Source organism: Sinohyriopsis cumingii, chromosome 8 (assembly GCF_028554795.1).
Source record: "Sinohyriopsis cumingii isolate HCF-2022 chromosome 8, ASM2855479v2, whole genome shotgun sequence".
Lineage (NCBI taxonomy): Eukaryota > Metazoa > Mollusca > Bivalvia > Unionida > Unionidae > Sinohyriopsis > Sinohyriopsis cumingii.
In genome coordinates, this window is record NC_142968.1 from 94,309,642 (window position 1) to 94,331,004 (window position 21,363).

General features: G+C 40.9%; 2 protein-coding genes across 3 annotated transcripts in view; one reads left to right on the plus strand and one right to left on the minus strand.

The window, feature by feature from the left end:
- Positions 1 to 21,363, plus strand: part of LOC149794165 (protein KTI12 homolog) — a 145,258-nt gene that overhangs the window by 33,911 nt on the left and 89,984 nt on the right. The window lies entirely within an intron of this gene.
- The window catches only part of LOC149794166 (deoxyuridine 5'-triphosphate nucleotidohydrolase-like), a 42,694-nt gene continuing 36,918 nt past the window's right edge, over positions 15,588 to 21,363 (minus strand). Inside the window, exons 6-7 of one of the 2 annotated variants that reach the window (XR_016422973.1) lie at positions 20,783 to 20,897; positions 15,588 to 18,455 (exon numbers count right to left, since the gene is read on the minus strand). Coding sequence is in view for 1 of the 2 variants with exons in the window: in XM_089968266.1 (XP_089824392.1) it covers positions 20,841 to 20,897 (57 nt within the window). In the remaining variant the exon portion in view is untranslated. Of the gene's footprint in view, positions 18,456 to 18,770; positions 20,898 to 21,363 lie in introns of those variants that run through there. The other variant, XM_089968266.1, reaches the window with a different exon arrangement.

Sequence of the window (21,363 nt, forward strand, 5' to 3'; positions counted from 1 at the left end):
ACTAAAGCCACTTCCCAATGGGCTTCGTGATCTAAGGGGATGGCTTGAGGTAATTTGGCCGTGTAACAGCACAACGTGTTGTTGGGAAACACCTCCATGGAACTGTCACTGGGTAAGGTTAAGTAAAATTGGTTTTGGTGACTCATAATTCTAGAGTTCTGTGGCTGTCCGAGGGGATATTACTGGACGTCAGAGGCGTGTCTTCGCCCAAAATGGGGTTCTGGTTGTGGTTGTTGTTGGAGTGGTGACTGGCACTGGCACTGGCACTGGACACAACGTTCCCGTTCGAGGAGAATTTCAGGGAGGGATTGGGAAGCAGGTAACCGATGCAACTGCTCAATAAAATGGTCCACAATTGTTTGTCTCCTTGTTGCAAACTCAAATTGGCGATGGCTGCCCCGATGACACAATACACCACGAAGATTTGGCAGAAAAAGACGATTTGCGTTTTAGGCACACGTTCTCCACACCACACCCACAAGGGTTGTTTTTGTAAATCTTGCACAGAAGAACTAGGGGAAGAAGGACTGGACGACGTAGCTGCGTCTGCTGCTGTGTGAAAGGGCATGATGGTCACTTCTTCTTTTTATAGTCGATGACTTGCGAAGCGTCGATCCAAGAATCGAAACTGGGTGGATATCCTTTCCAACGTACTTTGACTTCTTTGACACGTCGTTTGCCCACTTTACGGGTTCTGCGTTCGAGAATGCTTTCGATGTCGTACACGTCGTCTTCTTTTTTGGTGACACGTTGTAACTCGGGCAAATAAAACGTTCCTTTGAGTACTTCTCCGTTCATGTCTTCCAATTTATAGACGGCAGGATGACGGCCATGTACTCGTCCAGTGACGCGAAACAGTTCGGTCGTCCAGTTAGGTAAGTAACCTTTGTCGAAAGTGCGTTTGGTTTTGCCAATGCGCACCCAATCTCCTACGGTCAACTCTCCACTTTTCTTGGGGACAGCCCTCGTCGGGGACGTACCGAACAGACGCTCGAACACCAGCACTTCGTTGTCGGGAGTCACGTCTTGCGGGGCACGTCCGATGCTTCGATGGTAAGATTGGTTGTACGCTTGCACCAGGTGCGGTAAGATGTCGATGTACTTCAGAGTGTGGTGATGCGTAAAATATTTCCACATGCGTTCTTTCAAAGTGCGTTGAAAACGTTCCACGATGCTGGCTTTGGTTTCGGGATTCTCGGTGGTAAAAAAATGAATGTCACGTTTCTTTAATTCTTTTTGGAAAGCTTGGTTCAGAAATTCGGTGCCTTTGTCCGTTTGCCATCGAAGAGGGTGACGACCGCTTTGTTTCAACACCCGTTGCAGGGCTCGCACTAACTCACTGCTCGATTTGGAAGTCAAGGGTACGACCCAGGCAAATTTGGAAAAGACGTCGATGACACAAAACAAATATTTGTAGCCACGATTGTAGCTGGCCAAATGAGAGACATCGGCTAAATCGGCTTGCCATTGATGATCGATGCCTTCCACTCGGGTGCGACTTCTGGCAAACTTGCGTCGAATGGGTTTGTGTAAAGTGTAGGCAACTTGTTCTTGTAACCATCGTTGCACTTGAGGTAAACGGAGACTTTTCAGTCGCGTTTTGGCAGCACGAAACAATTTTTGAACTCCTGCGTAACCTGCAGGATGGGAGGGATCGTAGTAAATGCTGGCTAAGACTTTTTCCATTTTTTGTGTGGATTGGTGTGTTAATAAGGCACCCACTCTTGGAAGAGGCTACTCTTTTTCTCTTGGGGTATTTTCTTGGATTGCAAGGCTTTGCGTGTGCGGCCAGCAATAGGTGTCGAAGAGGAGGAGGATGTCTGAGCGGGGGATATCGGTTCTTGTTTCACTTCTGTCTTCACTTCTGTCTTCACTTTCTTTTTCTCTTGTGAGGAAGAAGGGGTGGCCATCATCTTTTTAATCCATCCAATTCTGGAGGTAGGTGGTGTTGTTAACTTGCGTACTTTTTCTGGTGGAGTTTGAAATCCTTCTTCTTCTTCTTCTTTTCCTTTTTCTGTCTTGGTCACGGGTACTGGTGGTACTGGTACTGGTACTGGTGCTGGACTTTTCATCAAGGTCTTAAAATCTTTCAAAGTGGGTAGAGCTGTTTCGTCTAAAGCTTTCTGGTGAAAGAGTTGCAGTCGTTGCAAGAGTTGACCGTACTTTTGCGATTTTTCTGTTTCGGACAAATCTTGGCGATCCAGCAAGGACTGCAATTCGTGTTGTAACTGGGACATCTCGCTCAAATTGGGATTGGGAGGTAAATGCGGGGTGCGTTGTTCTTGCCACCGATGGTATTCCATCCATCGTTTGTAAGGCACTAAAGCTAGTTTTCGTCCTTCCATGGGGTTGTCAGGGGTGAATTCTGAGATCTTGGGACTTCCGAAGGCCTTTTTATCTTGCTCCCATCAGTCCTCCCAACATGGTTCCCAAGACTCCTTTCAGTATGGGGCCTAACAAGAGAGGTAAAATGCCTCCACGTTGGACCAACATCTTCTTTTTTTGACGAATGGGAATTTTCTTTTGAACCATTTTCCGAAGAACGTGACGATGTTTGCCTAAGCATTGTTTCTGGTGTTTGGACAAAGGGATCGTGCCTTTCAAAACGTTCAAACAACATTCGCACACGGTATCGATGACCTCTTTGGAGGCTGTTTGAATGAGTTTTTTTCGTAGGGGTGGAGAAGCTTTGGACAGGACAGATAACAGGTCCCCATGTTTGGCTAAACGTGGTGGCAGTCCTTTTCTTTTCTTTCCTTGGGGTTTTCTGGAGGGTGACATCTTTGAGTCTTTAGGAGCACCTAAAAAACACTGATACCCTACTTGGTCACAGGCCTTTTTTATACTGGAACGCGTCGCCACTGATTGTCTTTACGTTTTATCAGTTTGAGGACAGGCATGACACGTCGTGCAGGGGTACGTAACGGACTAAATCGAGCCAGTTCTTGCTTGGACAAATCCAGTAAACTTTGTAACATGCCCGATCTTTCTTGGACTTTGATTTTGGGAGAAGGTACTTTGTGAGCAGCAGCCACTGCCGCTAAATTGGAAGGTCCTGCCACTGGGGAAGTTCTTTTGGGGGTCATCAACGGAGAAGTTCTTGGTGTGATCAACGTCTCCAAGTACTCTTCAGTTCCTGGTGACATCAACGGAGAAGTGGACAAACGTGAGGCTGCCGGAGACGATGTGGCAGGTCGTGGTTTGCGAGTGTAAGGTTGCGTCCTGGCCGAAGTGCCTCTCTTGCGACTAGTTTTCTTCTGTGGACTTTTCTTTTTCTGAGGACTTTTTCTCTGTTTCTTTTTCTGGGGGCTTCTTTTCTTTTTCCGGGGTGATGGTGGTGGTGTCTGGTAAGAGGAGGGTCCTGCCACTGGAGAAGTTATTCTTCTTGGGGACTTGGTCTTTTTCTTTTTCTTCTTGGGGCTTCGTTGAACTTTTGTCTTGGGGATAACTTTGGGGGCATTAGGATCCCATCTTAAGAGTGAGCGAATGATGACCCCTCCTAGAGTACCGCTCCCTCCAGGTTTCAAAATGATTTGTTTTTTGGTTTGAGTGTCGATGCGGGGATCGGCCAGTTGGACCAAAGCGACTTTGTTTCGATCGAAAAAGCGTTGGGTTTGATGAGGAATCTGAATGATTCCTTGGAGTAATTGACGTGCCGTCACCGTGAACCATCGTAAGACTTCTTTGAGACTAGCTTCTAAGACACGGGCTCGTGTTTGTGGATCTTTTTCTCGACTGATGCCATACAAGGCACGAATCAATTTGACGGGAAGATGCGACTGAAGGGACGTCATGTTCACACTGTGTGAGACAGACGAAAAAGGGTCTGAGGTTTTTATAGATTTTTTTCATGGGAGGAGTGAAATGAAGTCGAGGACGGAGACGTGTACAGGACAGGCCCTCCGTCTTGGCACCAGTGGTGAAACAAGTGGGTACGAAATCGCAAATCCTCGGGGGTCGTAGGTTTCAAATCGACGAGTAAATAGGCGTGTGGCGTTTGAGTGGCATCGTCGTACGCCTGAGTCAGCCAAGGCGTTCCTAACTGTTTGGCTAAGACTTGCACTTGCGATTTATCTCGAGGGCTTTTAAACAAGACCACGTAATGCGCATTGAGACTGATGGTGCGATGGGCTTTACTTTGTTGAAACAAATTTTGGGTGATGTAAATGACACTGGCATTACGGTGATGCCCTTTGCGCGTGAACCACAATTTAATTTCTTCTTCGTCTTCTCCTAACATGTCGTCGAAAATGACCAAATGGGTTTGACGGGAGTCAGAGACGATGCCGTCGTCTTCTTTAGGAATGCCTTCCACAAACACGATGGAATCGCCTTGACTTTCTCGCAAGAGGCTGTACGCCGATTGCCACTCTTTGTAACACCACACGATCCGTTGAGGTGGCCGATCGATCAAATGATGTTTATGTTCGATCAAACGTTTGACGAATTCGGTTTTGCCCGAACCGCTAGGTCCAGCAATGAGCATGTTAAAGGGATGGCGAAGATACAAAGCCTCCCAACTGGCACGATCTAAGTGTTCGTCGATGACTTTGACAGTAGAGGAAGAGGGAGCAGAGACAGCAGAGGTAGCCATGGTGTGAGAAATGTCACTTGTGACACGAAAACAAACAAGACAAGAGTTTATATACTTTTTCAGAACACGTTTATTGAATGTTTTTTTTTTTTTTTTTTTTTTCAAACATGAATACGAAAGACAAAAATAAATACAACCCAAATAGTGATGTACAGGAATATAAAACACAGCAAAGCGATCAAAGTGAAATATAAACAAGTGTCTGTACAACATGTTTTGGTTAACCAAGATGTCCTAGGGACAGTGTGTAATGTTCTTACAGTTTCTACATGAGGTATTGTCACACAAGTGTCCTCCCGGAATGACCTTTCAGGCATGTCCATGACAGTCCTGTCCTGAAGCGAGTGGTTGTTCTCGGTGACGGGTTCTTCTGGCACCGTCACTAACACGGGTTGAAAAGTAACTTTTTTCCTTGAACAACTCTTGTGCATACTGGGCCACTTCTTGGGTCCAAACCTCAAAACCCCCCTTTTTCCAATCACGAACATCTGTCCAATGAGGGTGTAAGTCACAAGCTACACACACATCGTCATACACGTCTTGGGTCGCTAAAAGTTGACGAATCTTTTTTTCCTGTTGAGGTCGAGAAGTATCCAGATGAAAACGCAAGGCTTTGAACAAAAGGAGTTTTTCGTGACCATTTAAGGCCATGGAGGTGGTAAGTACTGATCGTAAAGAGTCCACAAGGAATCGGCTGGTAAACGAAATCCCAGAAAACAAGTCACTAAGACACACACCACTTGTCGTCCAAAATTGAATGGATACAGTTCTTGTAATAATCGATGGTAATGATCCACGGTTTGAATATGGTCATTGAGTTCCTTCCACGGAATCTGTTGGATGACATGTGACATAAACCGTGGCATGGCAGCCTGTTTTTATATTCTCTTTTTTTCGGATGCAATAGACGTACTTTCTAGCCAGAGATCTTCGTTCTCCAGTAGGGAATCTAAATCTTGCATACTGTAACCGAAACGTCAGAGTTCGTTTAGGTGTTTCCTCTTCCTCTAAGTAGATTCCACGTAAAATATGTTGGTAATCCTTTAACTTGTCTTCCTCAATGCATTGCACTAGGTGAATCTCGAAGTAACCATAATCATGAACATGTCGATCATTAGCGACCTCAAAGTGTTGAATAATGTCTGACCATTGAAAGAATTTCTGACGAATCAGTTCTCTTATACCATTCAGGTACCAGTGGTTAAAGATCTGGTGACGTATCGGATGCAATTGTTCTTTACGTTTCACTTGTATTTTGACCAGCTCTCGGTAAATGCGTTCTCTCAACTCCACAGGCAAAGCACGAATGTTCTCTTGTAAAGTATCCATGAATAGGTCATACTAAATCCTCTTTGGTCTGACACAAGAAATGTACTCTTTGCACAAACATGGTTTCACTTCAGTGTCGAATTTAAATCGTTGAGTCACTAATCTACACATTACAATTCGTTCAGAAGTTTCCTCTTTCACCAAGTTGACATTGTGTTCAAAAAGTTTGTAATTCGTTAACTCTTCCTCTGGAATTCGATGCAGTACGTTTACAATGTAGTAACTACAATCGTCCATACCAAACCATTCCTTTTTATAACCAGAAGGTCGTTGATCAATGTCTGTCCAATGGAACACTTTCAATTGAATCAGTCCTTGTATAGCCTTCAGGTACCAGTGGTTCAAACACCGGTGACGTATCGGATGCAATTGTTCTTTACGTTTCACTTGTATTTTGACCAGCTCTCGGTAAATGCGTTCTCTCAACTCCACAGGCAAAGCACGAATGTTCTCTTGTAAAGTATCCATGAACAGATGATTATGGTAAAAAGTTACTTCAATGTCTCGGTCCCACTAAGGGTAAGTAATGACAATTCGGTGACCATCGAGCATGTTCAACGAAGGCCGAATCTTGCGGTTCCCAGTGGTGAAGTGACACACCGCAACTGAAGCACTTGACTTTATCTCCTTCGCCCAAGTAGAAAAATCCGGCTCTGGCTAATTCTTCGGGGGTCGGTCCTCCCAGATACTTTGGCCATTTTCCTTTGAACGATTGAAGACGATTTTCAAAGTCGCAGTATTCCGACAAACGCACAGGAAACGAATATTCGTTTTTCACAGGTTCGTTTCGATGAGGGTTGAGTGACATGGGTAGGAGTTTGCTCAGGGCTGGATGACATCCGTAGGGAGGTAAACGTGAAGGTCGACATTCCCCTTTAAAACGAAACCCAGTAAAATGTCCAAGAGGACGAGCAGCATCGCTTTCGCATCCCACAGGTTTGACACGCACAGCATCACTTTCCATGACAGGGGTAGGGGTACTAAAGTTCCCATGATGCTTTACGGCATCGCTCAGGTCACAAGGTACAGCATCGGTCCCATCGCAAGGCTCACAATCGCACTCGTCTGCAAACTCCGTTACGCAATTACAATGGTAACCACATGGACAATCGCAGTTTCCTTCCGGACATTTTCCGTCGCAATGCATGGGTCTTATCCATCCAATATTAGTCACACTAGAGGAAGATACAACTTTTTTACAATCCCCAAACTGGAACGATGTCTTTTTCAAAGTATTCATCTTGTTCGCTCGGTCTTGGTAGTCACAATGAACTATCGATCTTGCCTAGGGTTCCTTTTTTATATACAGACCAATACCGACGTGACCGTACGGTAAGGTGAAATGATTGGGAAGTCGCACTCGCTTCTGGTATACGATTTGATAGACTTTTTCCAAGGGTCGACTGACGATGTGGTGAGTGGGTAAACGTACAATCTTGTTAGGTTGGTAGGTGGTCACTTTAAAGTTTCCATCCTCTCCCGATTGCAAGGCTTCTTTCAATACCCCAAAGTTGACCACTCGACTGGTACGATAATTCAGAGTCAGTCCTTTCACTTTGCACGTGGTGTGCACTTCTCCTTGTTTGTCCCGGTATTCGTAGCCGTAATTTTTGGGACCGCCACTGACGAAACTTAGAATCTTGTCGTCGGGATGCTCGTCTGTCCAGGCTCCTAAACGGTCTCCTTCGATGTTAGGGTGATGTTGAATCGGGTGATGGATGTAAATGCAACTGTCTGTGTCAAAGTACAGGACACGTTCCCCTAACAGTTCTAAAGCTTCGTACAATTTTAAGCGAGCATGGGCTGTCACGTAAGCCGCAATGATGACATTTCCAAAAGGGTCGTCTTGTACAAAGTCCAAATCTTCTTCGTAATTGACCAAGATCAAATTCTCTCGAACGACGTCCACGTGTTTCATGTATTTGGTTTTGTCGTGAATCATCTGGAAGTAGCGGGAAGGTTCTGTCAAATATTCCGTCTTGGGTAAACACGGTCGTTGTGCCATTTTACCCCACAAGCAATTTAACATCACTTTGGCAAACGATCGCCTGCCTTCGTTTTTCTCGATGTGGTCTAAAGTGATGCCTTCTTGTTCGTAGTATTTCTCTTTGAATTGTATTTGGTCTTCGGGAGTGTGACACCAGGAAGGATAGCCGCTGGCTTCTTGTTTCAGTTTCAAAAAGGCATCCACGTAGTCGGCGAAAATGCCTTTCTGACTGGGATCACCCTTGTGGTATTGTTGTGTCTTGGGAAAGTGGCAAATTTCGTACACTTCTAACAGTTGGTATCCCATGTCCAGAGCTTTGAACAATTCTACGCTGACCCAGGTTCCCGTCAAGGCCCGTTCTTCCTGGCTGTGCTGACAAGGTTGGTCTTGGTTGCACGTTTCGGCACAAGTACGGCACAAGGGAAACATCAGTTTGCCTTGACAATGGTGAGGTAAGACGGGATGGTAGAGGTTCGTGGGAGGCAAAACTTTGCACTTGATCAAGCCTTCGTATTGTCGAATGTTGACCAGGTCGATGTGTTCCGTCAGCAATTGCGGGTGCCCTACAGGAAAGCGACAATATTTGCACACGTAGGGATACAGCGAACACACGTCCAAGTATTTGATTTCTTCTCCTTTCTCTTCGTCGGCTTGGTACAGCAAACAGGTGGCATTGGTCCTTCCTCCGTACAAACTATCCCTCGGGTTTAGGGGGTCCATCAGCTTGTAACTTTCCACGGCACGTTTAAACTCGGGATCGGTTTTCATACGGTGATCGTATTCGTGTTCCCACATTTCCACCACTTGGTATCCTTCCTGTTCCAACTTTAGGCGCCGCTGACAAGTGTCCTGGTACAAGTCTTCCATGGTTCGTTGCAAAAACTGATTTTTAGTGCCACGGTCAGGGTAACAGACGGGACATCCGTGAAATAAACAACCGTTAAACTCGTACACGATCTTGGGGTTTTCTAAGTCCCAGCCATCGACCGAATACGTTCCGATGGTCTTTTCACCCCCTCCGTTGCGGGCATGCTGAATCCACTTGTCTTCCTTGTCGCACAAGTAATGTAACCAGCGTAGGGCTTTGACCGAGTATTGACGTTTGACATAGTTGGTCGTTTGAGGACTGATGACAGCCACGGTCTTTTCAGGCATGAATCGTTGTCGATACACTAAGGAACACGCTTTGGCAATGGTGCAAGCTTCTTTCAAAGGATCGACCCCTCCGTGTTCCATGAACAGTTCTCGAAATTTTCCACAGCAACGCCGTAAAATGTCCACGTCGGAACGACAATACTTTAGCATTTCTTCCTGAAAGTCGAAAGGGTCCGAGGCGTGAGCCTGGTACCAAGCGTAGAAAGCTTCTCGTTGTTCGGTACGCATGTTGTCGGGGTCGTAATAGTGAGCTTCAGGTAAATGGGGTAGAACGGCGTGTTGATTGGCTTCCGTATTGAAAAAGTGTGGAAAGTACCCTTTAGCCATTTCTGTCATTCCAAACGTTTTAGGCATTCGACTCAAAGGCATGGCCAAGTAACTCATCGAATCTTTAAACTGCACTTGTCCCACTTGCATGAAAATGATTTTGGCTCCGTTCAAAGTCACTTTAGGACGCTCGGTGCCTTGTTCCGTATAGTACCTCAAAAGAAACTGTCCATCGTATCCGGAGAAATTGTGAGCCATCACCGTGGCATGACGATGACAATCTCCGTAACGTTCGATGTCCTCTTGGCTCCATGTCTTGTCGACGGGGTCTAAGACCCATTGGGCAAAATCGGCTAACGTGTTTGGTCCCCGAAAGATTTTTTCACGCCCTCCGGGAATCTTGCTGCAGTGAGGGCAATGACTGAAGATAGGTTCTTGAATGCACTTCTCGCACGCTCGATGAGCCACGCAGAAATTAGGAATGTGAATGCCAGTTTCTTGCATGCATTCGAAATCGAAAAAGATGAAATTGCCTTTCTTCTTGTGACCGTCCTCTTTCTCAGGTGGGGGTTGGTATTTTTGCACGTAACATTGGTGTTCCAAGTCCACGATGTGGTGACAAATGTGACATTTTTTCTTTCCTCGACATACGTGTGCCTTGACACTATTGGTACGTATGCCTTGTCCACACGCGGGGCACAATCTTAGCAGTTGACAAGCGCATTTCTTCTGTGAACCTTGCGTTTTCAGATGTTGTTGGTAACAGGTAGGGCTGAGAAACGTGCGCAGACAAGTGGAACAAGGCACTGGTTCTTCGCTCAGACAGGGTGAAGAGGCCAAACATCCTGTGCATTTCGATCCACAATGCTTGTGTTGCTCTCGATTGTTATAACCATGGTCACATTTCTCACAGTAATAACCGTATTTCAGGAATCCGGTGATACTGGTAATGGTATCGAAATGTTCATCGTGATGATAAAGATGAATGTATTTTCCGTCCTTAAAGTCTTGGCCTCGAAACAACAGAGGTCCGCGTACTTCTTGAGGGTGCACTTTCAAGGTGTAGCGTGGAGCTAGGGTATCTTGCAATTTTTGCATCTCAGGAATGCCACAGAGTGTGTCTTTGGACAGTCCGGTTTGTTGTAACAGGAGTTCTGCTTCGTTTCGTTGTTTGGCTAGATGGGAACGTTGAATAGTGTTCCAGGTTCTTTTCCATTCTACCGTGTCGTTCTTGTCGGCATAGGTTCGTCCCACCACGATGGCACGGGCTAAACACATCTGGTCATGAGAGTTGTTAATTCGGACAAGACTCTTTTTGGTGTTGCGAAGGTCGTCCACCAATAACATCTTTTTGCGTCCTGTCCCTTGAGGAGGAGAGACGTGGGTCATGTCCAGTGTGGCTTTACCATCGGTGATGTCAAACTGATCATTAGATTGTTGTACGTGTTGAATCTTGTCCATGACTTTGGAAGCAGTCAATTCTGCAGGGGTGCTAAACTCGATCCAAACAGGGGATTTCAAACCGTCGTGTTGTATGGAAAGTCTCAAGCGATCGTCTTCTTTGGGTTGACATTGTCGCTTGAGTGCAGTGAGCAAAGAATCCCACACCTCGGTGATGAACCCTTCTGCTTTCTCTAACGGCACTTCAGCCTTGAAATCTTTAAACTTCACCGTGTATTTGTAAGCCGTGGTTCTAAATTTTCTAGAGGAGCGCTTTTCCGTCTCTCGAATGGAATAGTACTTTTCAGGGTTGACAAAGGGTGATGAACTTGGTTTAGAGGGTTCGGATTCTGGTTCACTCATGTCCTCTTCAAAATCACTGGCATGAATTTGTGCCAAGATTTCAGCCCTGGTACGAGGCGAGAGATCACGTTTCTGCCTCTTACTTTCTTCTTCTTCTTCTTTCTTCTCGAATGAATGGGATCGTTTCATCTTGAAAGCAAAAAGTCAAATGACTCAAGTTCAAACACCATAAACTACTTTATAGTCATAGCAGACCAGCGTATATAAAAGGGTGTGTGTCTTGTCCTTTCACTATTCATTTCACTCTCAAGCCGAGCACAACGATGGAAGAGACTGACCAGATGGAACGTTTCGTCAGAGCTTTGCGAGGGGTCATTAGAAAATTCTCTTCAGACCAGCCTACGGACTACTCTCCTTCCTTTAGAGATAAAAGTCAAGATACTTGCTATATCTGTCAGAAGAAAGGACATTGGTCTTCAGACTGTCCCGACCGTCAAAAAAGAAAAAAAACAGGGGATAAAAAAGACAAAAGTCAAGATACCTGTTATTATTGTAAAGAAAAAGGACATTGGTCTCCAGATTGCCCAAAAAAGAAACAAGAGGAGTCAGAAGAAAAGAGGAATTCTTCAGAAGAAGAGAGGGATTCTTCGGAGGAAGAGAGGGATTCTTCTGAGGAAGAAAGAAGACAGGTGAAGAAAAAGAAACAGGAGAAAAAAAGAAGAAGGGAAGAAAGCGAGGAGGAAGAAGAAGAAGAGGAAAAGAGTGTGACGGTGAAGAAATTCAAAAAACAGAGAGACTAAAGAAGGAGAAAAGAAGAAATTAATGAACTTTTGATTAAAGTGTTGTGTTATAAATTGTGAATTGGATTGTAAAAAAAATGGAGAAAAGAATAAATGAATGATATAAGGTAAGAGTCTTTGAGTTTTCATTTTAAAATAAGAAGCTACACTCACGCACTCATACACAGACACGTACTATAAGGGTAACATGGGTGAGTTATTTTTTGAGTTATTGGCAAATTGAAATTGTATTTCTTTTCGAGAAATGTGGGTGGCCCTGAAAAGGGCCTTTTTTCTTCATGGTGCAGGGGTGAGTTTAAGCAATCAATTTTAACTGCCTTAAGCCTTTGCCACGGCCAAGGCCTACTTCTGGACTGCGTAATGATGATAATGATTGGGTTGAAATCACTAAGGGTGGTACGGTAGGCTTAGTCACAGGGTTGACATGTTTGGCTCGGGAAGGTCGTATTCTCTTCGGTCGTGATAAAGAAGTCTGATACATTTGTTTCAGACTTCTTAACTCCGCTAAAATGTCCAACAGTACCGTGACCGTTTGATTTTCACCCTCTTGTTTCTTTGCTGCTACTTCTTCTTGCTGTTGTTTTTTTCTTACCTCTTCTTCTTGCTGCTGTTGCTGTAGGAGAAAAGCCTGTTCCGCTTCCTTTTGTCGTTGTATAAATTTCTCCAATTCTTCTTTCTGTCTCTGTCTAAAATTCTCCACTTGCGGTAATGAAGAAGGTAACGAAGGTTCCGGAACAAATTCTTGCGAGGAGAGAAAATCCACAAAATCCCAATTCACCTCTTCTGAAAGTAAGTCCGGGTTCCCTTGGGCGGTCTCCCCTGCTGGTGCACCCCACTGGATCGTTTTCTGAGTTTCCGTCATGTTGAATCACTATCGCATAGATTGACTGCACACAAGCGCTAGCGAATCTATATTGACTACGTGACGTCACAGACTGCTCTCTTCGGATTGGATGCGGGCTGACTGAATTCTGTAACGCGTGTTTGGATTGGTGAATGAACTCAATCCGTTTCAATCCTTTCTGTCCCTATAAATAAGCGCCGTTCACTGCATTGATTCACCTATTCTCGGAGCCTCAACATGTGGACCGACGTTGAATCTTCAACCCTTGTGTCAACAATGATGTTCAGGACGGACATGCTCATGTATGTCCGATCCAAGTGGACCGTTGTCTACAGGACCAACAGCAGCCTGTGGATAAGAAGAGTCTATATAGAGAGACAAGGTTGCCTCAAGAGGACTCTGATGTATGGCCCTGCTGTAAGACGAAGTTTGAGGAAAAGAAGATGTCGCAAATGCCCTCTATGTTAAGGGCATATTAACATAAACCCAAAGGCCCTTTTCAGGGCCCCCATATTTCTCGAAAAGAGATAGTCTTTGAATTGCCTACCCCTTTTTTAAATTTAAATTTAAATTTAAATTTTAAAAAAACTTTTTAAAAAAAAAATCCCATGTTAAATTTCCCTTGTACGTATAGTATCCCACGATTTATTCCCATGTTAAATTCCCCTTGTACGTATAGTATCCCACGATTTATTCCCATGTTAAATTCCCCTTGTACGTAAAGTGTCCCACGATTTTTCTCCATGTTAAATTTCCATTATACGTAAAGTGTCCCAAGGGTGTTTTTAATGCTAATTCCCATTATACGTAAAGTGTCCCCATTCACTACTAATGTTTCTAAATAAGTGCCGAAAAGTTTAATGAATTAAAAAATATGTGACTCCTGATAGTTCGTTTCCACTTCAGTCGCGAAATATTTCTTTATATCTTTTCAAGAAATGCAGATATCCTCTGTTTATCTATGATGATTCAGATTTTTTGAAATATTGCTGCAAAGTTTAATTTGATGGTCTCAGGCTTTTTCAGACATTACTGATTTAGGGGGAAAAAAAAACAAAGAACACAATGGTAGTCAAAAACTTGAGAAAACATGAACTTTAATTTATTGTTTTATATTATAAACAATGCTTCATAAATACAAAAATATCCCTTTGTGATTAATATGAAATGTTCGTGCAGTAAACCTATGATCGCTCTAAGTTATTTTCTGGCAAATGTATACATATGAGAGAGAGAGAGAGAGAGAGCAACAGCTTGTCTGAATAAGACTTGCCAGAGTACTTATGCTATTGGAATCACATCCTCACTCGTGATGTCGTTTTGCTAGTATTTTAAGTTCCAAGCAGTACAGGAGAGGCACGAGAATAAATATCAAACACCAGATTAAATAAATGAAGAATTATCTTATTATTTAAAGACCAATAATCTGGGAAGGAATACAAGTTTCACAAGTAAGTCACATCTTTGGTGAACAGTCGAGAGCAACAAGCCAGTACACGTGCTTTATTGATCCATCTAATACAATGCTAAATACTCATTCAAAAACATCATTTTTGTTTTTGTAATCTATTTACTACTTATTTTACTTTTTTGTTTATTCTCAGTTCTTTCTCCATTCATTTATTTCATGACTCTCCTACTCCAACTTATTTGTTCATTAGATTATTAATTGCAATACAATTTCAGAAAAAGTTGATTGTGTTTTCTCAATCTCCTTTTCCAATAAATGTTTTTCCGGTCATTTCGTATTGGGTATTGAGAAAAACTTGCTACTTACGTCTCTTACCGCTGTTTATTGCAGAATTCATCAAGATAACGACTTTATACCTATTTCTTAGTACGTTTGTCATAGACATCTACTATTTAATTAATGTATTTCATATTATTATTAGTATTATTCAATATATCAACTGTCGTTGTAAGTGTACTTCGAACAGGAAACGAATTTTCTTTCTCACCGCTAGTACTGCTGAATGCTCACTAAGATTCTACATACATTGAACTCCATCTTTCAACTATAAGAATAATAAGCATCATAGGTGATTGGCAGATTTTCTAACACAGATGTAAACATTGGAAATATTACCGATGTAAGCCTATTTAAAAATTATAATCAAAAAAGGTCAGGTGTAACAAACTCTGCCAATTAGATACATGATCAATTCGTTTATATGCAATGTCTCGCTTATAATTAAACTCATAAAACATCTTGAACATGTCCGAGATTTTTATTTACATTCTCAGATGGATAAAAAAAAGGTCTATAAATGCAACTTCTGTGTGGCATTTGATGGACAGACGGACGACACAAGGACATATGACCATCTGACTATAAACTGTCAATTTAAACAATGTAAGCTTTGCAAAAGTACAGAAATAACCTCCAGATTATTATTTATTATATGTTCATCCCCCCTCATTAATTCGTCAACTTGATATAGTCAAGAATCATGCAGTATTTGTCCACACTACACGGCTTCAAACTGGACGACACATGTTGGATCCACAGAACAAAATCTATCCATTCCAGAAGAACTGGAAAAGCGGTTTCAATCCGCATTCATTCACAATTGAATGTAAATTTGAAGTAGACTAGATGGTACTTAAAAAAAACAGGAGAGTGACATAGTTCAAAGGTCGTTAGGCAGTGATATGTGCATTAATATTGTTGTTGTGTATTGACAAATCTAAGGTTGTGTATTTGGAATACAGCATAAATTCAATTACTTTGTGTCTTGTAGTGTCTTTCTTTTTAGTAATCTAGCCTTATATATATATATATATATATATATATATATATATATATATATATATATATATATATATATATATATATATATATATATATATATATATATATATATATAATTAAGGTTATTCAGTCACATGCAAGTGCAATTTCAATATGTATATTTTTAAAAATAAAATAAAATACAAAATATGATCTAGATATGAATTAACAAAATCTCGCATATTACCAATAGTTTTTGATGGACTGACAGGAACTAACTCTTATATAATGCACTAATCACAGCAAGTTTTATTTATTTCTGAAAACAATCCCATACAGTTCTGCCACCTACCCACCCAGGAAGGAGGTGGGGTGTTTTTAATTGGTAGTTATCCCACATCTAGACCTCTGCCAGAGATTGAAAATGACCAAATCGTCACATTTCCCCAAGCAGTCTACATCTAGATATCTACCAGAGATGGAAAATGACCAAATCGTCACATTTCCCCAAGCAGTCTACATCTAGATATCTACCAGAGATGGGAAGTGATGGCAACACTTCCCCAAGTACAGTCTACATCTAAGGGGCCCCGAGTGGTCGAGTGGTCTAAAGCGCTCTCCGTTACGGATCACTGCCATCTCACCTCTGTCTGCGTTGGTTCGAGTCTTGGATTCGGCCAATGTGGGTATGTAAGAAAGCTTGCCAGTAGCTTCTCGAGGGTCAGTGGTTCTTTCCGGGGATTTCCTGGGTTCTTCCTCCACCATTAATACTGGCCGCCATGTATAGCCCATCTTGTGCTGAAAAATGGCGTTAAACCCTACAACAACAACAACAGTCTACATCTAAATCTTGATATCGGCCAGAGATGGTCACATTTCCTCAAGTAGTCTATGTCTGGATACCTGGTTGAGATGGGAAGTGACCTAACGGTCACATTTCCTCCACTAGTCTACATCTGGATCATATCTGCTGCCCTTCTGAAAATCAACTTAAAAGTCAACAGGAATTAATTTTACTAACCTTGCACATGTGAAGAACATATGACAACTGTTTAAAGTGAGGCCAGAGGATGGGTCAGATGGACAAGGTTTTGAACTCATCAGGCTGCATGGATTTAGTTATTAGGAAAGTGTAGGTGATTTGTACTGGGACAATGTAGCTCAAACAATTTCGCGCATTAAAAACCTTATGAAAATGCATATTGTGTGACCCCCCATAACACGGTAGTTGGGAGCCATAGAACCTGACCATGTTATAAGCAACCAGCTCAGTTAGCTAAAGAATATGATGCATGTGCCCCCAAAAAATTGCACAGCGGGTGTATGTGTGTGTAGGCAGGTAATAAATGCAGGCGGTAAAATATGTCCTTCATTGGCAGTTACCATCTTAATGCATATTAAATGACATATACACCTATACTGAAAACAGAAGGCATATATATTTTACTTTATTTAGAGCACCACGGATTGGTACATATATGTGTATACTGTTAAGATATACACATCTTATGTATAGCATGAACAGAGTATCAATACCATGTACTCACCCACAAATCTCATCACGTACACTGAATCCACAATACGAGTAATCCATAGAAAAAAATGCAATTCAATAATTTTGTCATGGGTCATATGTCTGAATTCAGTGGGTAAACATAGCACAATCATGTAACGAACGATGAAGCACATTTACTTTTCAGTATGTCCCAAATCAGTAAGCTCAGTTGCGTTTAAAGCTGCTGTTGGTAGCGTTATAAGTAAACTTTTTCCCTGCAAAAAGGAAACCTTCACGGCACAGTAAACGTGTTCGTCACGTTGCAAAATGAAAAAAGCCATCAGATTCTATTGCTTTTTTTTAAGGTTTGGTACCGACTTCCTTTGAAGAAAAGTTCTATTTTTACTTAAGATTGTAGTCCGCTTTCTTTGACAAAAGGTGCACGTGTTATTCAAGTCATTGCTAAAGGCCAGCTTTGGAGAACCAAAATGCTCGTTTCTTATTGAGACGGCAACATACTGCATGATCGAGACCGATTTGTTTTCCATTTGCTTAGTATGTTTTCATAACAGTTGGTGCTTCAAAGGTAATGTTTTCTCTGAAATTTCAGCAAACTATTTTATCTGGGTACATTAATAAAAAAAAAGGAATTGGCATTTGTTTGGTCAATTGTAGTTACAGATCCTTCCTGCCTACTGAATAGTCCAACAAGATTTTTTTTTTTTTTTTTACATTTGTGGTAGTGGAGTGAAGCTGCCTTCCACTCTTGTGTCAGAAATTAAACAATGGGTCAACGGACAATAGAGACGCAGTTGTTCTGGTTTGATGACAATGATTAGAAGAAAAAAAAATGGTGTTTTATGACGAATTTAATTCTGAGTGGAAAGAAGAGGAATTTTACTTACCATCCACACACCTGGAGTGGAGAAATTCAGAGGCCCCATGAAAGGAAGCCGCAAACTTAAACTGCACTGAAATTTATCTATTGTTAAAGAAAGAATTTCTTTGTCCATATTTTCAAACCCTCTTAACAGTGCATCGTTTTATCATAATCAGCTTTTTCTGTTGTCGACATTTCTGGAAAGCAGAGATCAACCAGGCGAGGCATTATCTTGTAATCTATCTGATGTTGGATTTTCAGCTGCTTGCTAATATATTTACATAGACATTTGTGTGTGAATGGTAAGGAAAATTCCTCTTTTTCTCCAAGATGGACTGCAAACTGTTTTACATTTGTAGAGTGGAAAGCAAAGTGCAATAAAAACTTCAAATATTAACCCACGACCTCAAGATTAAAGAGATCCCTCTTACCCCACGGCGTGGGTTATAGTTTCCAGTGATGATATATCAAAAGACAAATCTTCTCCCATAATTTCAAAAGGCTCAAAGTAGTGTAATGAAGGCATGACAATGTGGTCTTGAATTATTTTAAAATTAAACAGAGGAAAGGAAGGTGTGATGGAAAACATTCAGCCAAGACTTCAAACACAAATGATGACGCAAAGCATCTAATGATGATGAATGCACGCAAAAAGTTTAAGTCTAAGTTTAATTTCAATGGATTTACCTATAAAGCATCCGTGAAAGTGTGATGGACAGAATCACGAGTACTATGACCCAATTTTTTTACCCAGAAAAGGACAAATGTGGATCATGTTAACTGCCTCAAGTTTTTCCCATACAAAGTTTTTCAAGTGCTTCTAACATCTAACTGCATTGTTAATGTTGCCCCAAAATCTAAAGTCTGATGAAACCAACTTTCATGCACACAAATACCTCGAGAAAACCGGTTTTTCCACATTCAACTCACAAAACAAAGAAATCGTTCAAGATATGTAACACTTTATTGGCAGTTTCTGTAGCTGGCAAATCATATAACATGGAAATAATTTGTAAAAACTTACAAACTAATACTTTACAGCTTGAACACAAGTGGTGGTAATATAGTTTTATAGCAATATAAACAGCTACTTATAACTATGCTAATCATAAACAAGAAAAAGAGTCATTCCCAAGAATTCAAAATCAGATCATTTCTTCCTTTTAACTATCAGTGTTGATGGAGAAAAAAAAATCAAATATTCTTCGGCAAAGATTTTCAAATTAGCTGCCATGGTACACATTTTGGATATCACCTTGGCAAGGCAGTAACCCAAAAAATTGCAATGAGAATGAATGAAAGAAACTAAAGTAATGATCGACTGGAGATATGTTTATGATTAAATGAAACTAGGAAACAAATAGAGAAAAGCCATTCAAGAGAAATGTCCACACGAGACCTCAAACATGATCAAAATTGTATTCTGATACTTTATCCCTTTCCAAGTGCAATCTTTTCCACCTGCAATTTGTTTAAAGGTGAAATGAAATATGATTTAGTGAAATTTTTCATCTTACCATACCAGTATTAAATAAATTTTCCTAAAAAAGGGTACTTCTGGGTACATAATAACTTGATATTTATGAGGTGTCCTGGGTATCCATCTTTTCTTGTCATTTTCTTGCAGAAATAAAAGTACTAAGATCAGCAATAAAAACCAAAGACATTTCCATACATAATTCTTCTTTTACTCACAATTTCTCAACGGCCTTAAACATGTTTGACAGGTTTTCCCACTCAAGCACAACCGATCAATTTCCTGTGGGATTAACCATCACTTTAAGGACCTCAGACATCTGCAGAGGATGTGAAAACAAGTTTTTCATCTTTCAACAAGCCAATTTTACACTTCTGGCTATCAAGTTGGATCAATGATTTATCATCAAATTAGGAAAAGTATTTATTTCAATATTATGGGAGAGGCAGAAAGTGAATTTGTTTTAGATTTGTTTCATTCACTTTCAGACATGGTTGACTGGGGGTTGAAAATTTACTCACACAACTTTCAACTTATGATGGAAGGGCCACAAAGTTAAAGAAAAATCTTTCACATGATCAAATATAGATTCTTAACATCATGAACTTTGACAATTCTATAATAACTGGTTGAGCGAGTTTATTCTTGGCAAGCAAGTATGCTCAGTACTTCCTTTTCTGGACAAATATTTTTTTTTTATCTAAACTTTTAAACCGCTGTTGGTACAATAAAAAAAAATTCCAATACAATTACTTTTTATACAACGATAAATAATAGTATACATCAGATGCTATACAAAAATATCTTACAGGAAATGTTAAATTTTGAATAGAAACAGACCCAACAAAACATTTAATCTTAACCTGATCCAATCAAATGATTTTTTTGTTTTTATTAAAAAATATGCATTGCTAATAATTATAACATGACCATACATTGTAATTATTGATGTCTGCAGGAACATCAATGTATATGTAACTGAAAAAAGTTATAACTGAATATTTTACTGAATTCTGAGACAAGGCCCTTTTGTTGTAAAACTATTGAACTTCAAATCAAACATGCAAATATTCTTACCAATCAAAAATGGGATATTTAAAAAAAAAAAAACATTTTGAGTAACTTGTCTGCTTCTGAAGTAAAAACTGGATATTGAGTAAGAGTAAAGTATTCAGTTGAAAAGTGTCAGAATGCATGAAAATCAACATTATGTTGGAAAGGGCCAGAGCTTCAAATGTGTGCAATGAATAGATTTGCCTATTTCCATCGAGTGAATTCTAGGTCCAGGTTTGATTTATGACAAACAGTAGTCTTGTGTTTTCCATTAAATACACAGAAAATACTGTCACATTTTGAGTACATAAGTGAGATCTTCCAATCATGATCAAAATAACTATAAACAAACAACAAGATTTCCTTCACAGTCATAATGTCCAGGAAAACCAGTGTACACTTCCACAAAGTGCTTTCTCTGAAAGACAACTTTCAAGGCAGCTTAACAGTGTGCGAATATTCATCAATTTGTTTCTTCCACAATGTCAGTTCGTTCCAGTGGAACCAAATCCACCCTGACCCCTCTCAGTGTCATCCAGGCTCTGAAAATAAAAATCAGGAATAATAACGACAAAAGAACTATTTTCAACCAAACGCCATAAAATCATTTATCTGACTTGTCACAAACTGCAGTTCCAAACCTAATGGAGCTCAGTGTCTTCTTGGATCTCCTAACATGATGCAATCCTTAAAGTTTTTTTCCCTCCTTCATTTTCAAGTGGTGACAGTAATTACCATGCAGCATATTTAAATCAACACATATTAAAAATTAGTTCTTGCCCTTCCTGCCTTCCCCCATGATTATACCTTTTTATTCCTCTTTACTATTAACACTTTTTAAAAGCCTTATTGTCCCTTTAGTTTTGACATTCTATAGCTTGTTAGATGCCATTTAGTATAAACAACTTGATCATGCAGACCTACCAACCCAAAGAAGACTTTCTCAGCAAGGCAGCCATTTTTTTTCCCCAGTAAGCTGGACCAGTTTTGAGCAAGGTGTAACAAATT